Here is a 23933-nt window from a genome sequence, read left to right as displayed (position 1 = left end):
ATCGTGTTACTATGTTTCTTTGATTGAGAAATTGGTAGAAATAAAATATTTGTGCAGAGGAAAAAAAATTCCTTATTTACAAAAAAAATAAATACTCTTGGCATATTGTTTTTTGCTTAAATTGGAACATCTTGAATTTAGGGTAATTTCACAAGCCAATTTGGATATGTACCCTAAGACTATTGGTTCACAAAATGTGGCTCACAATGGCCATTCTAGTTAATCCCAAAGGTGTTCGATGGGGTTGACGCCAGGGCTCTGTGTGGGCCAGTCAAGTTCCACACCAAACACACCCAACCGTGACTTTGGAACTGGCTTTGTGCACTGGAGCTCACTCATGCTGGAACAGAAAACGGCCTTCCCCAACGTTGTCCTGGCATTCGACCCATGCCATGAAGCTCCTGGCACACAGGTTTTGTGCTGAAGTTGATGGCAGAGGAGGTTTGCAGTTCTTGAATCAGCAGAGTGCTGGTGACTTTTGCGCACTATGCAGCTCACCACTCGGTGACCTGCTCTGTAACTACGTGGTCTCACTACTGCGTTGCTGTGGTTGCTAAATACTTCCGTTTTTCAGTAACACCACTCACAGCTTATTGTGGACTATCTGGGAGGGAAGAAATGTCACGAACTGACTTGGTGCAACACTGACATCCTATTACAATATGACACTCAAATTCAATGGGCTCTTTAGAACAACCCATTCTTTCACAAATGTTTGTAAAGGCAAACTATGTGCTTGATTTCACACACCTGTGTCAATGCGACTGAATGATACGCCTGTATTAAATGATTGAGAGGTATACCCTGATTCTTTTCTACACCTAGATTGGAATTTAGTGCAGTGGTGGTGTCCACTCTGGTGTTCAACAGAGTTTGGTGATTTCCTTGCTCTAACACACACACTGAATCTAATGATTAGCTAAGGAGTTAAATGTCCAAACTGAATGCTTGTTGTGTGTATTTCCAATGTGATTCATTATTGCCGCATTATTATAAGACCTAATTCAAATGCAACATATTTGCATTTCTGGCTGTAGTGGTTGGGAGAAAAAATTAGTATGGAAAAGTAAAATCTTTTTGACAATTTTCATTTAATGGTCAATTTTTGTAATGAATCATTTTAATGGTATTAGTCTGACAGAGAAATGGAAAAACAATCTACTATTTTGTAATTGCATTTCCACACTGTTGTGCCTCAGCTCTACTAGAATTAAAATGTACTTGCAGCCCTGCAGTTGCATTTTCGCTGTCAGTGTTGGGATTGTTCATTTGTGTGTTAAAGCAGGGGAAAATTAAAATATGCAGGGGAAAATCGTACCAGGATTTAGAACCAACAGGAGGGAAAACACAGGCTAAGGCCTCAAACCCATGAAAACCCACCCTTCCAGCGTTTAGCTTAAACTTTGACTTAACAACACTGACTTAACAAGATACTTTCTCTACATAGACAAAGCACTTCTTGTAAGTCGCTCTGGATAAGCGCGTCTGCTAAATGCTGTAAATGTAAACACGATTACACAAGTAATAAAGTCCTTCAGGGACGCTGAAATATTCTAAACAGAGGTGTGTGAGAGTTTGGGGCTGGAATGAAGGTGCCCAAGGCACCGGGAGCGCCGCTGAACACAGTTTAACAGACTGTAGATTCTCATGCGTCCATCGGAGGGCGCCGTTTCGTAACATTTCTTAATGCATATTACGTGCGCGTTCCCGATATCGTGACGTTTACAACGTTACGCGCACGTACTAACAGCAACGACCGGACCGTTGAACTTCAAAGTGGAAGAGGAAAGACTGGACCCAGAAGTTATAGCTAGCTTGTTTACTCAGTATCAGCGGCTACGCTGATAATAGTGGGATATCTGGATCTTTTCTGCCCTCGGTATCTGTATACACTGGAATACGGAGCACCTGTTTTGTTTGTGATAGGCTGCTGAAAACTTTGGAACCCTCAATAAGTTTGGAGCGGCTGTGAAACACTGACTTAGTAGTTAACCCAGCTGTCTCGCTTGAATATGGAGGTAAGTGAAGCCACAGTGACAAACCTACATCGCTTTGACTTACTCTTATTGAGAAACTTAAGTCACAGGTGGGTTTTGCTGGGTATGACCTGCTTGCTTCCTTCCTGTTTTCACCGAGTTCGTGGTTGCCAGCTCTTGTTGTGCTCATGACATGGCAAAGCAAGTTTTTAAATGGGCAAGGAGATTCTGACTTCGTTCAGCAACGTTTCTTCGACGTTTAAACGATTTTTCTCTTCAGTGCTTCAACTACAGCCGCTGAAAAGTGCTGGGCGTGTTTCGTGCCTCGTTTGACGGACAGCAGCTGTTGGCTAACAAGCCAGAATAATTGCTGCTATGCTGTCTCAAACCCTTAACCCTCCTTTTAGCCTCTTGGTCCAGTTACAGCCATCATAATATCAGACTTGGACATATTTAACAGAAACTAAAGACATGATTTACCATCACATTCCTCTAGTTGTGCCTATTTATGTAAACTGACGAGCGGACGAATAGTGTAAGCTATCAGGTTTCTTCATAGAGGACTGTGACTGATTGTGTTAGGGAATTTTTGTTGACTTGTGGTAAATGCTCCCCTTCGCTTTTCATGTCTCCAGTTTTTCCTCCCTGTCATGCGGGTGATATGCTCAGCACTTCTCTCAAGATAGAGTACTGCACTACCACCTCTGGATCCTAGTCAAGGTAAGAACAATGGATCAACCAGGATTTGTCAGTTTATCTTCAGCTTGATCGTTGAGATTCTTCAATGTTTTGTCAGCTAAGTGCTAAATTAGTTTACCAATGGCATGGCTGGTTAAATGGAGAGTAACTTGGAGTCCAGTAGTTTGATTTGTGCAGTCAGTGGCCAACGAGTACAACTGGCTGTGTTCTTTTTAGGAAGGTTAACACCATTCATTCCTTCTGGTTATTAGACTCCTATACCTGCCTGGTCAAGTGACGGAGCCAAGAACTCAGTCGTTTCATGCCTAAAGGCATCCTTGTCAAAATGAATAGAGAAGGTGTCATCACTATTTTGAAGTATCAGGTTTTACAGATTTCCCAGTTTTACAACACAGATGGGTTCTTTTAAAAACTGAAATTGAGATTGTGTTAAAATAATTATATATTATTATATATTGGCCATTATAAGATGTCTCTTGCAGCAGATGGGTAGGCCATGCAGCTTGGTGGTTTGTAAAGTTATATTGCTCATAATAACCAAGATCAGAAATGAAAAATGATGAAATGAGCATAAAAATGACTGATTGCCTTTTAAAACTAGCTAAGCAATCATGGGAGACTTTATTAGATTACTTTGTTTTATATATATATATATATATATATATATATATATATATATATATATATATATATATATATACTTTGTTATTAGATTATTAGATTTGCCAGAGATCAAACGCAGTATAACAGTTTCACTTTTGTGAATTTCATCACGTTTTGGGCATGACAACTCGCTTCTTTCAAGAATGTCTAGTGCAAATATACAAAGGAGCTTAAACATACACATTTTTTCACACCCAGGATATTATTTCTAGGTCTGTTTCCAAAAGACTGAAGGCTATAATTTAATGTAAAACAGAATTTATGTAGTCTAAAATGAAATTTAAAGTAGGTGTGCTTTTATATATACTGTATAGTCTGTAAATGTAAGGGTAAACATGGGACCTAAATTTGTTTTTATTATTTTTATACAGCTGTAAACTGTTATTGTGAACGCTGGGTTTTAGTCAAATAGTGTTTTATTCCTCTGCAAACTGTCTTGCCAAAGCAGTGCCATTGTTAGTGTGGGCCTCTGCTGTGCGACTATACAGGAACATTGACAATAGTGCATCATTGGGAGAGCTGGCGATGTGGGAGTGCCTTTGTTGCCTTGTTGAACTTTGTACAGCCTGCCACATTTGCTGACACTGACGTATGTGAGCAACAGAAACAATCTGTGGATCATCAAACTGATATTTGTTCAGATTTTTTTGTTTGTTTTGTTTGCTTTTAGCACATATCAAAGGAAAAACGTAGGAAGCCTTTAGCCTTATTTTTTTTAACATGCCCTCACCAGTTTTGACTGGCCGCTCAAAAGTGGGTTTCACCCATGTTACACAAGTGGCCATTCTCATATGTGGCAGGGAGAGAGACTCTGAGTGTGTCCTCCCTCAGCTAGGTTAGTCTCAGTGAGCTAATTGTCTAGATAGTCATGGAAATCTCTGTAATGCAGAATATTTTTTTAAACTGCTTTATCTGACTACAAGCTTTTTTTTCTTGGTAGCTGTGTTTTCTTTAGCTTGCAAGCTAGTAAATGAATAAATGGAGTTGTATCAACAGTCATGTGTAACAGAGTAGTTTCCAACTGAAATCTGCTCCCAGCAAAGCAAATAGTGTTGTAGTTTTGAAACATGAAGTATTATAATCTCAGCTTCGTTTGAAGTTTGAAAAGAGAAGTGTGTTAGATCGGTGATTATTGGGCCAGTTTGACATTAATTTGGACCCATCCCCGTCCATGGGCTCCTCTAACAAACTTCACTAGAACTAATAAGGTCATGAAACAGCCAGCAGGGAAATAATGAGGCCTGCTTGATGAGGGCATGTTAAAAACAAACAGTGCGGTGTGGATTTGTTTGCGTTCAGCCACAAGAACATTAATGAGGCCACAAGCGTCACTCGAGCTCATCCTGAAAGAATTGGATGGCACTCATTCAGTCCTCAGAAAACAGTTCCAGCACTTGACAACCCAGTGCTGGCGAGCTTTTTGCCCCTCTAACCAACACTTGGTATTGGACATTAGGCATACCCGGCTCTTCCAGGGTCTTATTATTTTTGACGATGCATTTTTATGCAGGTTGTACAAGCTGGGACGTGTGTAGTTGAACACCCATGTCAGCAGAGTCCAGCTGAATTTACTAATTAGAAGAGGTGTCTGGATACCTTTTAGAATTAAAAGCACAAAGACGTTCAGAGAGGACTTTGAAGTAATTCCCCAGTGGCCTTAGAATATGTTCTTTGGCTTCTTTGTGAACTCATGCTCTAGTACCAGGTGAGTCTGTCTCCATGGAAGCAGCTGTGTGTCTTTGTAACTGACTACCACTGCAGGCTATTAATAGGGAACCGTGGAGGGACAGACTTGCGCTGCTCTTACTTGGCTTCCTTGTTATTTGATACTTCAGTTTGTTCTTGCATTGTCTTTTGTGGTTTGGCTCAACACGTGATCTGTGACCAATCTGCATTCACATGGGCTTCCCACTGAGGATTTCACAAGTGGAAAAAAAATGAACGTGATCTTGGTGTCACTGTCATGTATTAACTTATGTAATCTTTGTTTCCATCGTTCGCGATGATTTTAAATAGTTGTTGCTGACTCACACATATGGCCTGGTCTGTTTAGCAGAGTGTAAAGATGTTTAGATTTTCTATTTTAAATCCTTTTTACAAATCTCTGGCGCAGCCCATTTATTAAGTTTTTTTTTTTTCTGTGAATGTTCATGCACAGTTACTTTAAATTTGATTAACTTGTATGTGTGTGTGTGTGTATGGCATGTGTTTGCGCTCCCTTCCAGCTGTCAAGTCTCAAAGCTTAATTAACTTTAGACCCTGAGTGACTCATTAGCTCATTAGGGATGGTTAGGCAGGTCAACAATGGTCTTTGTTTCTTAGATGGATATAAAAACCAAAAACCCATCATTTTTATTCACCCAATTACTGTTCAATTTCGTGTGTGCTTTGCATATTGGTGTGAAACCATGTCACAAATCATTGTGCTCTTTAGACCTATACATTTTTTTAATGTTGCATTATTCATTATTTCATTCAAATGCTTAAGATTTTTATGCTGTTGCAGGTGTAGAGATAATGCATCATTTTAAACTACTTTCTGGGTATCTCAGTGGAAGCCTGCAAATAATTTGTGCTTCTCTGTATCTGGAAATGAGAAAAGGAGTTATTTGGGATCATATTAGATGCAGTAGAGTACTGTTCTAGCAACGTGAATCTCGAGTAGCTGAAATATTTTAGTCTCTCTGATGTATGTTGTGTAATGCATGCATCAACAGGATGTCAACTGATTGAATGGTGATTGTTTTCCAGCTGCAGTGAAGACAGCTACATTTTTCCTGTTTCCTCTGAATCTCGAAGAGGTACAGTAATACCATTTTTAATTGCTAACACTTTAAAATTAAACTATAGCCTATGAAGTAGTTAGCTGTCCAAATGAGGTGCAATGATTGTCAAAATTAATTTTGATGTGAAAAGATGGTTTCTCCATTCATTTTAGTAAAATGCGATATGATGGTTTCTCCCAGTAACAACAGATTAATTTAACACTTATATCCTCTATGACGAACAGAGTGAAGCTCTGTATTGAAATTCTAAAGAATTCAGACACTTCCGAGTTTTTAATGGATATAGACAAAGGCGATAAAGTCCAGAGACACATCAGCTTTTTTGTGTGTGCTTTACAATGATGGTGTCATTCTAGTAGGAGCAGTGTTGCAGGGCTCCTGTATCTTACCCTGCACACAGTCTCTGAATTAATGATGGGAGTCCTACTTCAGCAGCCAAGCGCCAAACTACACACTGGTTTGCAAACAGCATAAAGGTACCTCAGTATGGTGTTATTGATAAGGGAAGGACGATCTAGTCTGTAAAATGACTCATTCCAGATGGTGGATTATGATGCTTGGAGGTAATATTAGTGTATAATTATGGATTTTGTTTTGCTATTGATGACTGAACCATGCACTAATAAAATGAAATGTGTAGTTTGTAAAGTGAATGGATCCATAATTGGTAGCAGCATGGCTGAAGTCCAGTGAAGAAATTCAGAGAAAAACCTTCATGCTAATCCTGTCTGAGACTGAGAATCCGCATAAGCGTGATCTTAAATAAGGAACTATAAAAGGAAAACAGTCCTTCAGTCATTCATAACCTTCTTGAGGGCGTGGCCAGTGAAGTCACATATACGGTAGGGGTGGGGGGTGGACTACTCTAAGATTGCATGGGCAATGAAAATGAATTATAGTAGTTGTTTATGGTGTATGCTTGTGGTTGTACATGTTTTTCTTTCTTTTCTTTGTATTTTAGTGCTTAGACATCAAATGACCTTTAAAGGTAAAATATTGAATTAGTGTAAATAACAGTATGCATGTGGCCTTGTCGCTTGGAGTTCATGGAAAAATATAGTGATCACCATCACAGCAAATTGTAGCAAACAGACCATGACAGTGCATTCTTTGCATTGTATGTTTTGGTTCGCTGTATAGTGATGTATATCACATAGTGATGTTTGGCAGTTCCCAAATTGCTACCAATGGAATATTGATTTTAAAAGGAAAACCGCACTTCTACTTTGAATTTGTTTGCCTTTATGACACCTACGTCCTGCTTTTTGTTTTTGTGCCCTGTTCATTCTTTGTGTTTTTATTTTCCTTATTCCTCTGGGGTTTTTTTTCCAGTAAGTGTGTAGTATGTGGGCCAGTTGCTGTAACTGGTTCTGCTTGGACTCGTCCAACATGGAGGAAAGCGGTACAATTAGAACTAACTCGCGCCACCAAGCGTATACCAACTCTGGCTACAGTAGCTACCCATCTCCCCCACCTCCAGACCACACCTGCAAGGCCTGCGGAAGACGCTTTGACACTTTGACCAGGAAGGTAAAGAACATCAGCAGCCTTTTTCTGCTGAGCTTCAGGAGGTCTTTTATGTTCTTAATATATTACACACTGCTGCAGGGCTGGTTTTATAATTCAAGATCACAGTATTTTCCAAATATTAGTGTGTCACAGTATCAGATCATGAAGTTTTCAGTAAGTTAATGAACCCATGCATTCTGAGTACTGGGCATACTGACATGCTAAGAAAAGATCATGTTACACACCTGACAGCTTGTTTTGATTTAGGTTAATTCTGTTGTTCTATTGTGCGGCTTAGGTCATTAACAGCTATGTTCACACTGCAGGTAAAAGTAACCCAAATACGGTCATTTTTCAGCGGTCAGTTAAATCAGTTCTCATATGACCTTTGTCAGTCTAGGTTCATCTTTACCATTTGAGCGACCGAAAACAGACACCTTACGACAAAATGCCTGTGGTTATGCGTCATGTCTGTGCTTTGGAGGGTCAGTGAGACAAGCGCACACAGCGTAAAGGAAAAAGCTCGGTAATTTCTAACGAGAGAAATCAAGCTAAGCTGTTCGAAATCGCGTTTACTTCACGCTCATTGTGAGCATCGAAGCCTCCCGTAGAGTGTCTTTATCCAGCATATGTCACCAATTTTGCACTGTTTTTGTGCCCCGCTTTTGTGCTCACGGCAGATAAACGAAAGAAACTGAGCTTCTGAAAGTAACTTTCGCCAAAAGAGTAGCGTTAGCTAACCTAGCTAACTAGCTGTTAACTACTTTACACAGTAACTGTTGTTGTAAACATTGGCCCAACAGAAACCAGGGGCTGTATTATAGAAACGTCCTCTTTTTTTATCTTGAGATTTGACCGGTCAAGACAGTATCTTATCAGAGGTTAGGAAATCTTAACGTACTCCATCGAAGTCGACTATCAGCGGTCATGACTGTTACCTAGCAACCATACGCGCACAGCTGTAAACACGTAATCAAGTTAGCCAGATAGCTAACGTTGGCTTCCGTTACCGATGTAAAATAAGTCAAATAAAACTAAAGGGCGATAAACTGAAAGTTAAGAATACCGTGTCAGCACTCTTTATCAGAGTGTTACCGATGTTTGCGTCATTTCCAAAACGCTTTAGCCGAGACGAGCGCGCTAAAGTTATCACTCCTAATAAACAGGCACGCGCTCGGCTGTCTCTTCCTTCTTCACCACAATCGCTGTAATGTTTTAATCTGACGGCTTTTCACCAGTACTAACACACGAAGATAATGAGAGGGGGCGGTGGAGGTCGTGTGTGCAGCGTCTGAGGCTTTTATAACGCTGTTAGAAAGAAAGAAGGAGTCAAAGCACCGGTTTCAGTGTGGATAAATGCAACGTAGCGTCGTTATGCTGGTAATGGAGAGCTATGCTGCCCGTCACTGCACAAAACGATAGAAACCGACGGTTAAAGCAGAAGATAAGACAGCTCTGGGGTTTTCTTGAAGTTAGGACAGAATTTAGGACATTTTTGTCTAGTTTGGGGTGTTTCTGTAATGTTTTTCTATCTGGAGTTGGGACAGCATTATGAGCTTAAGGACTGATGTTCTGTAATAGCTTCTGTCCTAAATTCAGTCCTAACTAAAGTTGTCATGATGACTAAGCAGAAAAAATGAGATTTCAGACTTAAGATTTTTCTGTAATATGCCCCCATATTTTCAGAAAAGCCATGTTGTGTTTATTTAGTTTTTAAATAATAACACATCATTAATGGTACAGACAAGATTGTCCAACATTATTATACACCTAGGTAGAAATCCTAATCCACGGTGATGGCACTCTTGGGGTTAAGCAGTGAATTTTTCTCAGCACACTGGGACAGCGCAACTAGACTTCTTGCTTTGTTTAAGCTGAAGAGAACTGAATCGTTAAGTGCATTTGTTTGCTTACCTTGCATATCAATATAGTTGGATAGCTTCAAACACAGTAGCCCCATTTCATATATTTGTATTTAATTTGCATTTATGGTTAGGTTGGTGTGGTTGGTTATTTATTTTTTCCTTTTTCCCTCTCCGGTAGGTTATAGCTAGAGAACCATTAACCAAATTTGCCATGTTGCTCTTTTGCCATAAAATTCTATTTGAACCTCTGTTCTATGAACAGGATTCATGATCATTTTAATCACTTAACAGAGCAGACTAAAGTCATTCATCCTTTTAATGCTGGTTGTAAAATGACCTTTTGTTTTACTTTATATTGATATTTAAGAAGACAGCAGTGTATTTGTTTCTTGAAATGACCACTGTTTTGGTCTTTACAGCATATATGTGTGGACTGCAAGAAGAGTTTTTGTGGCCGCTGCTCTGCTCAGTCGGTGCCCCTCCCACGGCTATGCCTTACCTGCCATCGTTTCCATGGCACCATGTTCGAACGAGCGGAGCTAATGAAACTAAAAGTAAAGGACTTGCGGGACTACCTACACTTGCATGAAGTTCCTACACAAATGTGCAGAGAGAAGGAGGAACTTGTTGACCTGGTCCTCGGCCAACACACACCTACCTCTGACACCTCCACACCAACTCAGACACATGATCACACACAGCCATCTGAGCAGGAAGCCCCCTCTGTACCAACCCCAGCGACTGTGCAGCCCCGTGCAGGGAACAGTGTTACAACGGATGTGGCTTCACAGTCACACACAGCAGTGGATGAACAGGTAAGTAGATAAAAAGAGGAGGTCCTCGGTATTGACAAATTCTCTAATGCATACCCTTCTGATAGCCTTGGAACAAGGTCTTCAGCAACTATTGTGACATGGAAGTCTCAGTAGCTTTTGACATACTTAACAGTTGAGGTAAATAAGAGCATATTTTCACTTTGTGTTCTCTTATCAACTTTTCTATACTTACCATTTGTAAGAAAGAGGTCACATCCAAGGGATGGTGGCTGAAAGGTCTTATTCAAACATGTTTGGAAACAAAGAAAGGCATATTCTACTTTTTCACCTCTGTGTCTTTTCAATATTAGTGTAACTAGGTATACTGAATAAGGGTGGGTATTTTTTTATGTAATGTGCTTTTCTGAAAATCGTTAGTACTTAAAGAACACAGACCAACTACACGTTTTGTTACAAAGAGAGCATAATTAGCCCTCTCTTAATTTGATTTGGTGCATAGCAGTGTGTGTGATGTTAAATAAAAAGCATTGCACTATTTTTGAGAGGTTGTGTTCTTTTTTTGTGGCACAGCTGATGCATTGTGTCAAGGTGTTAAAATAACATAATGCATGTCATTTGCACTATGAAAATATAAAATATCATATTTTACCATATTGTGCACTCCTAATGCAGAATAAGTAAAAAGTGGAATTGTTAACATAATACTAATGCGTTCACTGTTTGCATCAAAAAGTGCTACAGTTAATCAACTAGGTTAGCTGTGACTAACCATTTAGATAAACCCTTGGGTTTAAAATGGGCATCATCCATTTCACCATAGATATTTCTGTGTGGTTTGTTTGTTTATGTATTTATTTATTTTGTTCAAGCCATAATATTTATGTAGATGAATATTTGTGTGGGTAGTCGTACATTTGAGCAGAGTTAGGTGTGGCTGACCCTGGCTGTGTGACTTTTGACCTTTAGAGCCCATCTGTAGCAGAGGAACCAGTTCATATTGAAGTGGACACAGAGCTTCAAGGGGAGCAGGAGTCCCAGGTAGCCTTACTGTGGACTTGAGCCAGTGTTCTGTGTCCCTCTTGCTGCAACACAGTTAGGATTGTAAAATGAATAAGAGGACAGAAGCATGATGGGAAACCAAAATTGTGCACTGTGTCTTCTTAAAAAGTGCATTCTTAACCAACTGAACTTGGAGAAGTTTCTTGATCTTGATGTCCTCTCTTTCAGTTTGTTCCTAGCTAGTCTATGTGAAAGGCATGAGCCATTCTGGTTTAAGCTCTTCAGAATAAGCTGTTTCGGTTAGGGCTGTCACAGTTATTACATTATCATGTTTACATTGTGCTGCAACACACAAAACCTGAACTAAATAAATGTAAATGAAAGCAGTAAATTCATTTATTGAGATGTCATGGTGTTTAAGTTCTAACTTCTAACGTATTTAGAGGGCAGAGTAATGTTTATTTGTTTGATATGTTGCGTATTCTAACATTTTTAGTATGTATACTGACCAGATTTTTTTTTTTTTTTTTTTTTTTTTGGTCCTGTAATTTCTCTCTTGCATAGGATGTGCTTTACTCAGCTCTACACATGGTTCTGTCTACACACTTATTATTAAAGAGTATTGATTTGACGGCACACCCAGTGTTAGCTTCTAAGTGCACATAACTAGGAAGTAAGGTGGCTACTTTTGTGCTTGTATTATATTAGTTGCAAACAAACAGTTACTTATTTGGCAACTAGGCCTACTCGGCAGCTAAAATTTCATGATTATGACAGCCCTGGTTTGGGTCTCTCTTTAAATCTACATGAAATTCTAATACTTAGCCCAAACTTGCTGTTAAAATGTCTCCTGGGGTAGAATATTGCTCTGTCCCAGACATCAGTACTGTTCTTAACAAAAGTTAAGACAATCTGATAAGCAGGGTGTTTTTTACATGATTACTTACAAGAATATCAGCTTCATAAGTGAAATAGAAATGTGAATTTTAAGGGCTAGTTACAGATTGTGGTTAGATAACATGGACCAAAGTGGGCAGGGAGGCTCCCTAGGTGTTCTGTTTTTATTAATTTTCCAAACTCTATACAAAGTTTAAGAAGAGAGTGGAAGAATGTTTTAGACCAAATGAGAGAAATGACCTAAATGTTGATCAGGAGAACTCATAGGTCCAGTTTAAGGTGTTTGTGTTTTGGATGGAAATATTTGTTGAACATAAACATTTTACACCATGCTCTGATAATAATTAACTAATAGTTAATTATTGAAAGGGTGCTTATCACTTTGTAAATTATGTACATTTGCATACAGCTTGTTTTCAAACTTAAGTCAGTTTGATTGCTTAAAATGCTTTCCACTTATCTTACCAATTCCATTTTGCATGTGATCTTGCTGCTTGTCCTGGGCTGTGGTGTCTGTGGCCTTTCAAGGGAATTTTCTGCTTTGTTTCAGATGCTAGCTTGAGAACACGAGAACCTCTCTGTGTATGTCTTCAGCTATTAATATTTGCATTTTGTTGTTACACTATCAGTTGGAGAGGTAGACACTGTAAATGCTGAAGAAGACCTTTATCTTGACTAGTGAAGGCTATGATATTATTCCGTTCATGCTGTTTAAGTTTTTGTAGGTTAGAGAGCTTTTCAGAAGTTTTAAGCTTTGTTGACCAGACCACATTACATTATATAGCCCTTGACTTCACTGGGGAAAAAAGCTTGCTGGAAAACCTGTTGGCAAACACCTGGCTTGACTGACTGCCCGTATTGTGAAACTAAACACAATCCTACTGAATCACAGACTCACAAGGACACACCCAGAGATCTTGTCAACAATTCAAACACATGTACTCACATGTACATCAGTCAAAGTTGTTGAAATGCCTCAGATTGTCATTGAGTTAGAAATGTTGACGTTGAATGTAGGTCACATGCCATTGGTCATAATGTTTATCAGTAATCATGAGACCAAGACTGGTATGCTAGCCAGCACAAAGCCTAATGTCACATTATATAACACAAGAAAGGAACGTCTCCTTCTTTGTCTTTACAGTATGTTTTTTAATGATTGCGGTGTGGTTGATTAGTTGTCTAGGGGGTTTTGCTGTGTCAGCAGTTGCTTCATAGCTGACTGAGAACAAACAGCAGCAATTTTCAAAATAAGCGTGCATCTGACTGAAATGGCTGTGTTTAGCATTAAATGTTTTTATGAAGTAGTTGCCTGTGCTTCCTGACAGTGTTTAATATAAATCTTCCAAATTGTTCAGCTTGTATATCTGACTTACTGATGGGGTACAGCCTCATGTTTGAAGGAGTCAGTTGTGTCAAGGGGGAGCACCATGTTTATTTCCAAAAACTACATTTGTGATGAAATGGAACTTGCTGCCTTCTTAATGTATACTCTGTGGGCAGCCAGTTATTCTTGCTAAGACTTGAAACTGCACTCAGTGCCACATTGAAATTCTATCACATTCTGAGCTTTCAACCTCATAAAAGCAGTAGCCAAAAAGTTCCTATTTGGTTGTTGCTCAGCAACGTCTATAACCAAGTGGGATACATTAGTTACATCTCATAACAGTTTTAATTTCCTGTTTCAGGTGCTATGCCACAGATAACATGTACCCTGAAGGCACAGAAGCCTGCGGTACCCCAGTACCTTGCACTGTTTAATCTGTTTGTCCATTATATTTTCCCACTTCAGTGGTTCTTGCACCTGGTCTTGGGGGTACAACTGCCCTGCACGTACTCCAACACACCCAGTTCACCTCAAGAGTGACTTGATAATTTGTTGCACCAAGTGTGTTGGCCCAGGACCAGGACACTTTTCAGCTTGAACCATCCTCAAAGTTGTTAAATACAGTATTAATTGGTCAGCGCTCCAGCAAGGCACTGATGCACCATTTCTATTCCAGATCAGTCAGATGATTGTTTTTCATTAAATTGGTCTGATCATGGTGGTGACAAAAACAAGAAAAAAGCTCAGAATTATTGTACAAACAGAAGAGAGCAAGGAGGTAATCAACAGTCTACCGCATGGGAGAGATCAATCTAGTCTTGTGCAATGCTTTGTAGACTGTGTTGTGGTTTCAGTTTGAGTTAGAGGAAATGGTGAATTAGATTGTGATAACCATAAAATCATCCCCAAGTGAAAGTCTTATTATTTGGCTTTGACAGTTTGTAAAATTTGTAAAATGTTTTTCCATAAACAACTTGCTCTCAGATTCATGCTGGTTGACAGATGCATATGTGAAAATGTGTGAAATGCACTTTGATGAAGAAAACAGGAAACAGAGCTTGGTTAACTATGTACCTCTTTTTTTTTTTTCTTGTTTTAGTCATCAGACTCTGAGGAGGTCTTGCCCTCTGGTCGGCGGGCATCTTTGTCAGACTTAGGGTCTGTGGAGGACATTGAGGCTCTGAGTGTACGTCAATTAAAGGAAATCTTGGCAAGGAACTTTGTCAACTACAAAGGCTGCTGTGAAAAATGGGAACTAATGGAGCGAGTCACACGCCTATATCATGACCAGAAGGACCTGCAAAACCTAGGTAAGGTGACAGTTTTTGTTCTGGAAATGATTAAAAAAAAAGGCTACATGTAAAATTATGTACTGGGAATTTTTTTTAGAAAGAAATACAAAAAAATATAGGGCTTTGTTTCATTCATTTGTATACTTGCTCATTCTCATAATACTTTATTTACTTTTTTGCAGTTTCTAATACCAGTGATGGAACAGGTACGACTTATCTGTTCATTTGAATTGTTTCACATGTATTGGAAGCTCAGTGGTTGATCAGTTGTTCATTTACTGATGAGTAAGTGACAAGTAGGTCACAATAGGTTAGAGATGAGTTGCAGTATCAGTATCAGTTACTAAAATCCTACTGATAATCAATACAATACTTATCGACACTCTTATTGATATACTCTCTATAATTTGTTGCAAAAAACAAGGACGTGACTTGAAAATGTAAAAAGATTCGAAATGAAAATATGTAAAAAGACTGAGGTCACCTTCCTACAGTTGATAATATTAACAACCCCAAGCGATGCAAGATTACTTGCCCTGGTTGTCAGGGCAGTTCATAAGAAGTTCAAATATAGTATATAGCCTATAGTAGGCAGTAATCCAGGAGACCAGGCGGGGATCCCCTTGCATGTTAACCAGCTTGTCTCTCAGTTGGAGGGGCTGACTGGTGTTAAAAGCACTGGAAAAATCAAAGAACATGACTCTTACAGCACAACCACCCTTAACCAGATAAGAGTGGGCACAATGGAGGAGGTATAGCATGGCATCCTCCACTCCCACTTTCTCCCTGTAGGTGAACTGCAGGGGGTCTGTTGCATGTTGAACCTGGAAATTTAATGTTCAAACGGATAAACTTTGTTTTTTGCAAATATTCACTTATTTTGAATTTGATGCCTGCAACACGTTCCAAAGAAATTGGGACAGGGGCGTGTTTACCACTGTATTACATCACCTTTCCTTTTAACAACAGTCAATAAGCGTTTGGGAACTGAGGACACTAATTGTTGAAGCTTTGTAGGTGGAATTCTTTCCCAATCTTACTTGATGTACAACTTCAGTTGCTCAACAGTCCGGGGTGTCCGTTGTTGTATTTTGTGCTTCATAATGCGCCACACATTTTCAATGGGAGACAGGTCTGGACTGCAAGTAGGCCAGTCTAGTACCCACACGCTTTTACTACAAAGCCACGCTGTTGTAACACGTGCAGAATGTGGCTTGGCATTGTCTTGCTGAAATAAGCAGGGACATCTCTGAAAGATGTTGCTTTGATGGCAGCATATGTTGCTCCAAAACCTGTATGTACCGTTCAGCATTAATGGTGCCTTCACAGATGTGCAAGTTACCCATGCCATGGGCACTAACACACCCCCACACCATCAGAGATGCTGGCTTTTGAACTTTGCGCTGATAGCAATCCGGACATGATGATGAAATCCCTAAATTCTTTGCAATTGCACGTTGAGAAACATTGTTCTGAAACTGTTGGACTATTTGCTCACGCAGTTGTTCACAAAGTGGTGAATCTCGCCCCATCCTTGCTTGTGAACGACTGAGCCTTTCACAGATGCTCCCTTTATACCCAATCATGACACTTGTTTCCAATTAACCTGTTCACCTGTGGAATGTTCCAAACAGGTGTTTTTTGAGCATTCCTCAACTTTCCCAGTCTTTTGTTGCCCCCATCTCAACTTCTTTGGAACGTGTTGCAGGCATCAAATTCAAAATGAATGAATATTTGCAAAAAACAAAGTTTATCCGTTTGAACATTAAATATCTCGTCTTTGTAGTGTATTCAATTGAATATATGTTGAAAAGGATTTGCAAATCATCGTATTCTGTTTTTATTTGTTTTACACAACGTCCCAACTTCATTGTAATTGGGGTTGTAGAATTAACTAACATTACAGAAAAACCCATTGCAGCACCGCTTGTCCAGAAACTTGGTGATATTTCAGTACTGACTAGTCAGGAACCGGTACCAGTTTAGATATCCCTACAGCTGATTTTATGATGTAGGATATGTACGATTACAGTGACCGTGTCCACCAGACTTTCTGAATCATGCTGATCTCTGTTCTGTCTGGTCTTTTTGGTTTTATTTATGTCTTGTTTTATCTCAAGACTCCCTGCATTACCCTCGTCTGGCACAACCCAACCCAAATCCCTGTAGCAGCCTAGAACAGCTTTCTGCTTTTATAAACAAAGAAACCTTGGCACCTTAATGCATGTGGTTAAATGTGTATATTGAGTTTTTTCTTATGGCTTCATATGTGCCTTAGCTTAATTTTGGAACTGAAACTATCTGCTTTCTAATTATTGATCCAGAGCTTATGAAGAACAAAAACAAAACGGCATGAAAAACTCAACTTTTTCATGTATCAAAGAAGATCACAAGTTTGATCTCCAGTGATACTACAGCCATCCATAGGGAATCCAAGAGAGCACAATTGGCTTTGCTCTCTGGGTGGGCTCTCCTTCCCCCTCCATCACCAAACATGATGCTAGCCAACAGAGGCATCAGTTAGCTGACGTAACAGATTTTTTTGGTGGTGAGCATTCTCCTCTAAGCATGTTCAACTGCCCAGTGACTTTCCATTAGCATTCTTACCACGTCTGAGCTGCCCTAACAGTGCCACCATACGAGGGTTCATTTTAATCAAACCCAACTTGACGATTCTGAACCTGCACTTGGAGAACTAAAGAGAAAATCTTGTTTTCTAGCCTTTAGGTTCTCATGAAAAATAGGATAAAAGCTTCACTGATACTAGTGTATCCTGCTGCTTCACTAGGATTTAGGTTCTCTTTCGGTCCCAGGTACATTCGTGTCATAGATTTTTATGTATATCTCTGCTTAATTGACATTTGCATATTTAAGACTCACTTTTTTTTTTTGGGCCATACTTACAGTAATGTAATGTTTGGAGTTTCGACCAAAGACTCTTTCTGGTATAGCAATGCCACCCGTCCTTGAACAGGAACTCAAACATTCAGATTTCCGTTTGCAAGGCAGTGGTTTTATCCATTATACTATGCAACCACTTTTAACCTTAAGACAATATTACTGACCACATGTGTAACATTAATACTGTGGGAACTGATCCAAATTTATTGGTACAATATGAAGGCTGATATCTAAGCAAACTGTAGAACAATTACTTAAACGGTCTGTCATTCTGTATTGTATGCCGTAATATGTTAAGCGCTCATTGTAAATATTTTGTCTGTCTTCTCCTGTATTCAGACACAACAGGTAGACCTAGCATGGAAGAAAACTTGTGTAAGATCTGCATGGACTCGCCAATTGACTGTGTGCTGCTGGAATGTGGACATATGGTCACATGCACAAAATGCGGCAAGCTCATGAACGAATGCCCCATCTGCAGGCAGTACGTGGTTCGGGCTGTGCACGTTTTCCGATCCTGAACCAGTGCTTGTTAAGCTGGGAGCAGAAATGAAGTCCTGTATTATTTTTTTTTTTTATGTTAACATATAAGCACCTTTGCCACTTTTGTCTCCCAATTGAGCTTGGTGATCCAGAATTGGTACACTTCCCAGGACATGTTTAGTTGACGTGTGACTAATGACAACTGGATATACTAGCAATAACAAATTATTCACATATTTCTGTTGTTTTAGAGTTTGTGTTGCTAAAGGGTTTATTAAAGGATTTTTACAGTATGTTGCTTTAAACTGCTGCACCAATCAGTGCTCAGTGGGGTGTGCTGCTGATAGGCTTTGGGATATAGTGTTGATTGTGAAAGAAACTCATCTGCTAACAACTCCATTTTAACTCCGAAATGTCAGTAGTTGTCTTTTGTAAAGGTTATTGCCTGCAGATGCACTGGATGGGGTTGAATACAAAGGCAAAAATGTTGTACTGTTGCTGCTGTATGCTACTGAAATGATTGATGACGATGAAGTTAAATTCCTCCTCACAAGACTATTTCAGGTCCGAATTTTGGATGTTTTTGTGAAACTGTGAGCCCCCCCGCCCCTTCATTTATGAGAGGTCAAGCCAAAGAACAGAACTGGATCCAAACACGGTTTGATCTCTCCTTTCCCCTCTTACTTCACGCACATGGTTGATTACTTAACAGTTGGGTTAAATATACTGAAATAAAGGGAAACTGAAGTCCTGGTAAGAATATTCTCTCAGTGATGTATATCTCAATGCAATTTTGAAAATTATTGATCATAATTCTTACTGCTTTATGGAAAGGGTGAACCAATCTTACAGATTTTTACCTCGTCCAAAAGGGTTTTCCCAAAAGTGTTGTAATGAAAGTCTGGCTTTGAGCATTTGCATTGCTGAAATACTGAGGAGCTCTTGGGGAAACTGAAACTTTGATGGCATCTCCAGAACAAAACTGTTTCACTCTTTAAGGACAAACCAAGAGCATATACATGAATATAGATTTACAACAATCACAACAAACATGTAAAACCTTTTTGTGTGCTGAGACAGGATTGTCATCTATAGCTGCTCAATATGTGGTTTGTGTTTTAGCATTAGAGCTAGGATTAGTTCTCAGATGTAGTAGAAAATGGTCTGTTTAGTCATGTCAGAGAGACATAGTTGGGACTGAAACTGGCGGCGTTTGGCTTTGAGCGTCATCAGTCTGATGTAAGCTTTTAGCCTTGGTTCTAACATTTATTGATATGTGGTAGTGATGATCTACAACAGGGGTGTCCTATCTTATCCACAAAGGGCCAGTGTGGCTGCAGGTTTTCACTCAAAACAAGCTGGAGCACCTGATTCCACTTGTTTAGGCAGTTGGTCTTGTTCTTCAAACTGCAGATCAGGTGAACTCATTTGTTGATGAGATTGGACACCCCTGATTTACAGTCTTGAGCTTAATTCTGTGTCAAGTTGGGCAGTGTGTGGGCTGAATATAACAGAATATGTATAAATTTACAATTACAATACTCAAAATACATTTGGGGCTAAAATTCATCCAGCTGTAGCCAGTGACCTAGCAAGAGCAGGCAGATTTACAGCTTCTTATCTCCACACCCTCCTTTTGAGGAAGTAAGTGAAATATTAGCACCACTTTAGGACTGGGCTCTGACATTACATGGAGGTCCAGATGAGTGTGCCAAAACAAGATTACCTTAGCTTTTTAAGCTGCTCTAAGGTTCACGTGGTGGCTAAATGATCAATAATGCATCTCAGTGCCTCTGAGTGATCCAGTATTAGTGGATATAAATGGGCAAAGTTCTAAGTTACTTGTGCTGAGGTGGAGAGCATTGTTAAAGAAACGTGCTTTTACATGTTCCACTTGAGCTGAGCAAATGTTAAATATTTCTGGACTGTTCCATAGATGGGTTTAACTGATGATCATGTTCAAAAGTCTTTGTATATTCCATGTTTGAAAGTATCCAGACACCCTCAATTCGGCTAACTTAAAGTGAACCAATTGTACATTTTAAATACCTTGAGTGATCTAGAACTCATCAACCCACATCAGTATCTGACCCTGCTAATGCTCTTGTGGTTGAATGCAATCAAATCCTTATAACAGTTCAGCAACATTTAGAAGAGTAGTTATCGATAATCTTTTGGACATAGAGTTTCCACAAAAAGGATATAGCCTAGTCCGGTACTATATTTTCCTTTCAATGGAGAATCTCCATTCAAAAAGCTGTGTAGTCTAGGATTTGGCTTAGTCTCTGTCTGGGAAACCAAACCATGTGTACCAGAGATGATGTAGCTATTGATGACCACAAAAATGGCACCTTAAATCATAACATGTGATTTCAATTACTGGGTTGTAGTAAGTCTGTAATGAATGGAGTACCATATTCTTCTTGGCATTCTTAGAGGGCTTTTTATTGTGATTATGTACTTCCCTTGTGAAACTGCTAATCCGACTGCAAGCCCTAACTCAGGTCTCGAAAGGGTGCTCTAACTGGTTAACTGGTTGCCTGGGGGCTTTACTCTCACAGGAAGCCCTGCTCCCATGTCTGCTACTCTTATTGTGGAATGATTGGAGACTAACATAGGGACCCACACAGTTCTCAGGCGATTCATCTTTGAAGACAAACTGTTGGTGCCTTAATGCCTTAATGCTCTATTTTTCAGTCACTGCTACTTCTAAAGAGACTGGGTTTTCTATGGAATTTATTTTAACAGGGAGGAGTGACTCCAAGATGTGGACTGAGTTTTCTATTTAACAGAGAGGATGTGCTTTTATTTTGTAAACGTGTGATTTGAATAGTGTCGGATAATTGTATTTTCTGAACCAGATGTGGTGTAAAATATTGGCAAAATCCTTTTGAGGAATATAATTTTATTCTTTTTAAAAAATCTTTTAATAACCAAATTGAGACTTCTTGTTCATACTCTGCAATTTTTGTATTAAAACATATTCTTGGACTTTGGTGGTTGACTTGACTTGTTTTTCTGCCTTTGAAAGTAGCCGTGGTATGTAAAAGCTAAAGGTAGAGCCAGTTTGACCAGTTTGCAGGAATGTATTGATGAGATGAACACAGATGTGCATGGTTTAGTCAGTGTTCACACCGAACTCTCAGTGGATAAATGTTACATGGTCATTATATACATGGAGCTTATCAAACAGGTAAATGGCAGACGTGGTTCCTGCACCTGTGCTGGGTGGAGTACTTTAACCTAGTTGCATGTTAGTCTTCCTGAATAACTGCAGAAAAGCAAACATTTAAAACCTGCACACAGTAAATCTATGAAATTATCCCTGTATGGATAATATTAATAAGTGCAAGTCCTTAAGGAGTTCCTATTGGAGTGTTGAGGTGACTTGCTTTCATCAGGGTGTGAAAGGCCCAGTGTAAGTGCCACATGTAAGAGTGTCTTGGTGTGAAGTGAACTTTTAGCTCCAGCTCATCAAATGGCTGAAAAGTCACAGCAGCCAACTTGGAAATAAAAGTCACAATTTGCCAGCCGTGTCTGCAGTTTATGCTTTCATTATAATCAGTAAACATATTTGCATATATTAATACATCACACAACTAATTTACTCTCATGGTTAACTTCTGGAAATTATTGATTCACAGCATTTTCTTCCAGTGTAGTTCATAAACCACATTTTTTAACTGCTCATAATGTATAATTAAAAAGAAAGAAAAAGGTTGAGAAATATTTCAGATATGTTTAAACAGTAATTTAGCTCAACTGAATCCTGAAACCTGAGCTCGACAACAGTGACACCTGGTGGATGAACATTGATTTACGACTAATAGAATCACTGTACATTTCAGCAAACCTTTCACATTTCAGAACAATACATTAACCGTGCGGAGTAGAGAAGCAGGGGTTTCTTGTACTTGGATGATCTCGTTTCCTCTACGAAGTTACGCATTTTGAGCACGAACATTAAACGGGCCTCGAGTTCGTAAAATCCGCTGAAATCCTCAGATGATGGCCCTTAAAATATAGTGTACACTCACATCATCTGTCGGCAAAAGTCTAGCAAAGTCTAGACTGTTTCACGTGTAAAGAGTCACTTAAGGCAACTGCTTTTCATCCGAATTTGAAAACACAGCTTCAGGTCCAGAGAGCGATATAACAGCAGTACTGACTACGTTACCAGTTCAGTTAGCCACAAGGGGCGCTGCAGCCCCTCCATCTCCCCTGAGCTCTTTTCTATGGTTGCGTTCTAGTTGGAATCGGAAGCTGCGAATGAGTAGCTTAACTTCAGCTCAGTAGCTCACTATCACATTTGGCCAAAAGAGACACGTTCTGCAAATATTTTATTATATCTTTTTAATAGGACAACACTATAAAAATGAAACTTGGATATAACTTAAAGTAGTCAGTGTGCAGCTTGTATAGCAGTACAGATTTACTGTCCTCTGAAAGTAACTTACAGTCATTAATGTCTAAATAGCTGCCAACATAAGTGAGTACACCTCACAGTGAACATGTCCAAATTGTGCTCAAGTGTCAATATTTTTTTTTGTGACCACCATTATTATCTAGCACTGCCTGAACCCTCTTGGGCATGGAATTCAGAGCTGCACGGGTTGCTGCTGGAATCCTCTTCCACTCCTCCATGTTGACAGCACGGAGCTGGTGGATGTTAGACACGTTGTGTCCTCCTCCTTCTGCTTGAGAATGCCCCATAGGGGCAATAGGTTTGGAGACATACTTGGCCAGTCCATCACCTTGACCTTCAACAAGGCAGTCATCATCTTGGAGGTGCGTTTGGGGTCGTTATCGTGTTGGAAAACTGCCATGCGATGCAGTTTCTGAAGGGAGGGGATCATGCTCTGCTTCAGAATGTCACAGTACATGGTGGAATTCATGTTTCCCTTAATGAACCACAGCTCCCCAGTGCTGGCAGCACTCACACGGCTCCGGACCATGATGCTACCACCACCATGCTTGACTATAGGCAAGAAGCTGTTGTCTTGGTACTCCTCACCAGGGTGCCGCCACACATGCTGGACACCATCTGAGCCAAACAAGTTTTTCTTGGCCTCATTAGACCACAGGACATTCTGGTAATCCATTTTCTTGGACTGCTTGTCTTCAGCAAACTGTTTTAAGGCTCTTTTGTGCATCAGCTCTTCTTCAGCAATGCTGGCAGCACTCGTGTCTATTTTTTGAAGCCAATCTCTGGATATGACATTGAACACATGGACTCAGCTTCTTTGGTCAACCCTGGCAGGGCCTGTTCCGAGTCCAACCTGTCCTGGAAAACCGCTGTATGACCTCAGCCACCATGCTATAGTTCATTTTTAGGATGTTAACAATCTTCTTATAACCTAGGCCACCTTTGTGGAGAACAACAATTCTGTTTCTCACATCCTCAGAGAGTTCTTTGCCATGAGGTGCCGTATTGAATACCCAGTGGCCAGTATGAGCAAATTGTACCCAAAACACCACATTTAACAGCCCTGCTCCCCATTCACACCTGGAACCTTGTATTTCTAACGCGTCACATGACACCAGGGAGGGACAACGACACAAATGGGCACAATTTGGACTGTTCATTGTGAAGTGTTATAGCCATGTTTCATTTCTATAGTGTTGTCCCATGAAAAGACAATAAAATATTTGCGAAAAAATATTGAAATGTGAGGAGTGTACACACTTTAGTGAGTGTGTGTGTATGTATGTATGTGAAAAGAAATATATATATGTATATATATATATTGTATATATACA

The 23933-nt window shown here is 39.7% G+C and overlaps 1 protein-coding gene across 6 annotated transcripts; it reads left to right on the top strand.

The window, feature by feature from the left end:
* Positions 1–1732: 1732 nt before the first annotated feature.
* On the top strand, positions 1733–21164 carry rffl (ring finger and FYVE-like domain containing E3 ubiquitin protein ligase). Of its 6 annotated transcripts, none has more exons than XM_017696755.2 (9): positions 1733–2018; positions 2612–2696; positions 6090–6139; positions 7461–7654; positions 9918–10313; positions 11241–11312; positions 14597–14807; positions 14972–14995; positions 18030–21164. In XM_017696755.2, exons 4-9 carry the CDS (start codon positions 7469–7471, stop codon positions 18209–18211), a joined length of 1071 nt encoding a protein of 356 aa, XP_017552244.1. In that variant the 5' UTR covers positions 1733–2018; positions 2612–2696; positions 6090–6139; positions 7461–7468; the 3' UTR covers positions 18212–21164. The 6 variants fall into 6 exon arrangements, with proteins under 6 accessions (XP_017552244.1, XP_017552242.1, XP_017552243.1 ...); XM_017696753.2 differs by having other exon boundaries at positions 7457–7654; XM_017696754.2 differs by having other exon boundaries at positions 6090–7112; positions 7457–7654.
* Positions 21165–23933: the final 2769 nt, after the last annotated feature.

This window comes from Pygocentrus nattereri, chromosome 17 (genome assembly GCF_015220715.1).
Source record: "Pygocentrus nattereri isolate fPygNat1 chromosome 17, fPygNat1.pri, whole genome shotgun sequence".
NCBI classification, from domain to species: Eukaryota; Metazoa; Chordata; class Actinopteri; order Characiformes; family Serrasalmidae; genus Pygocentrus; species Pygocentrus nattereri.
The sequence above is the reverse complement of the archived record's forward strand: the minus strand, read 5'-3'. Positions and strand labels throughout refer to the sequence as shown.

What these genes read in the sequence shown, in the direction of transcription:
- rffl (XM_017696750.2), top strand. Translation starts at nt 5,003, where the DNA reads ATGTTCTTTGGCTTCTTTGTGAACTCATGCTCTAGTACCAG. An exon ending in AACTCATGCTCTAGTACCAG is followed by an intron (nt 5,044 to 6,089) that starts GTGAGTCTGTCT and finishes ATTGTTTTCCAG; the next exon opens with CTGCAGTGAAGACAGCTACA. An exon ending in AAGGGGAGCAGGAGTCCCAG is followed by an intron (nt 11,313 to 14,596) that starts GTAGCCTTACTG and finishes TTCTTGTTTTAG; the next exon opens with TCATCAGACTCTGAGGAGGT.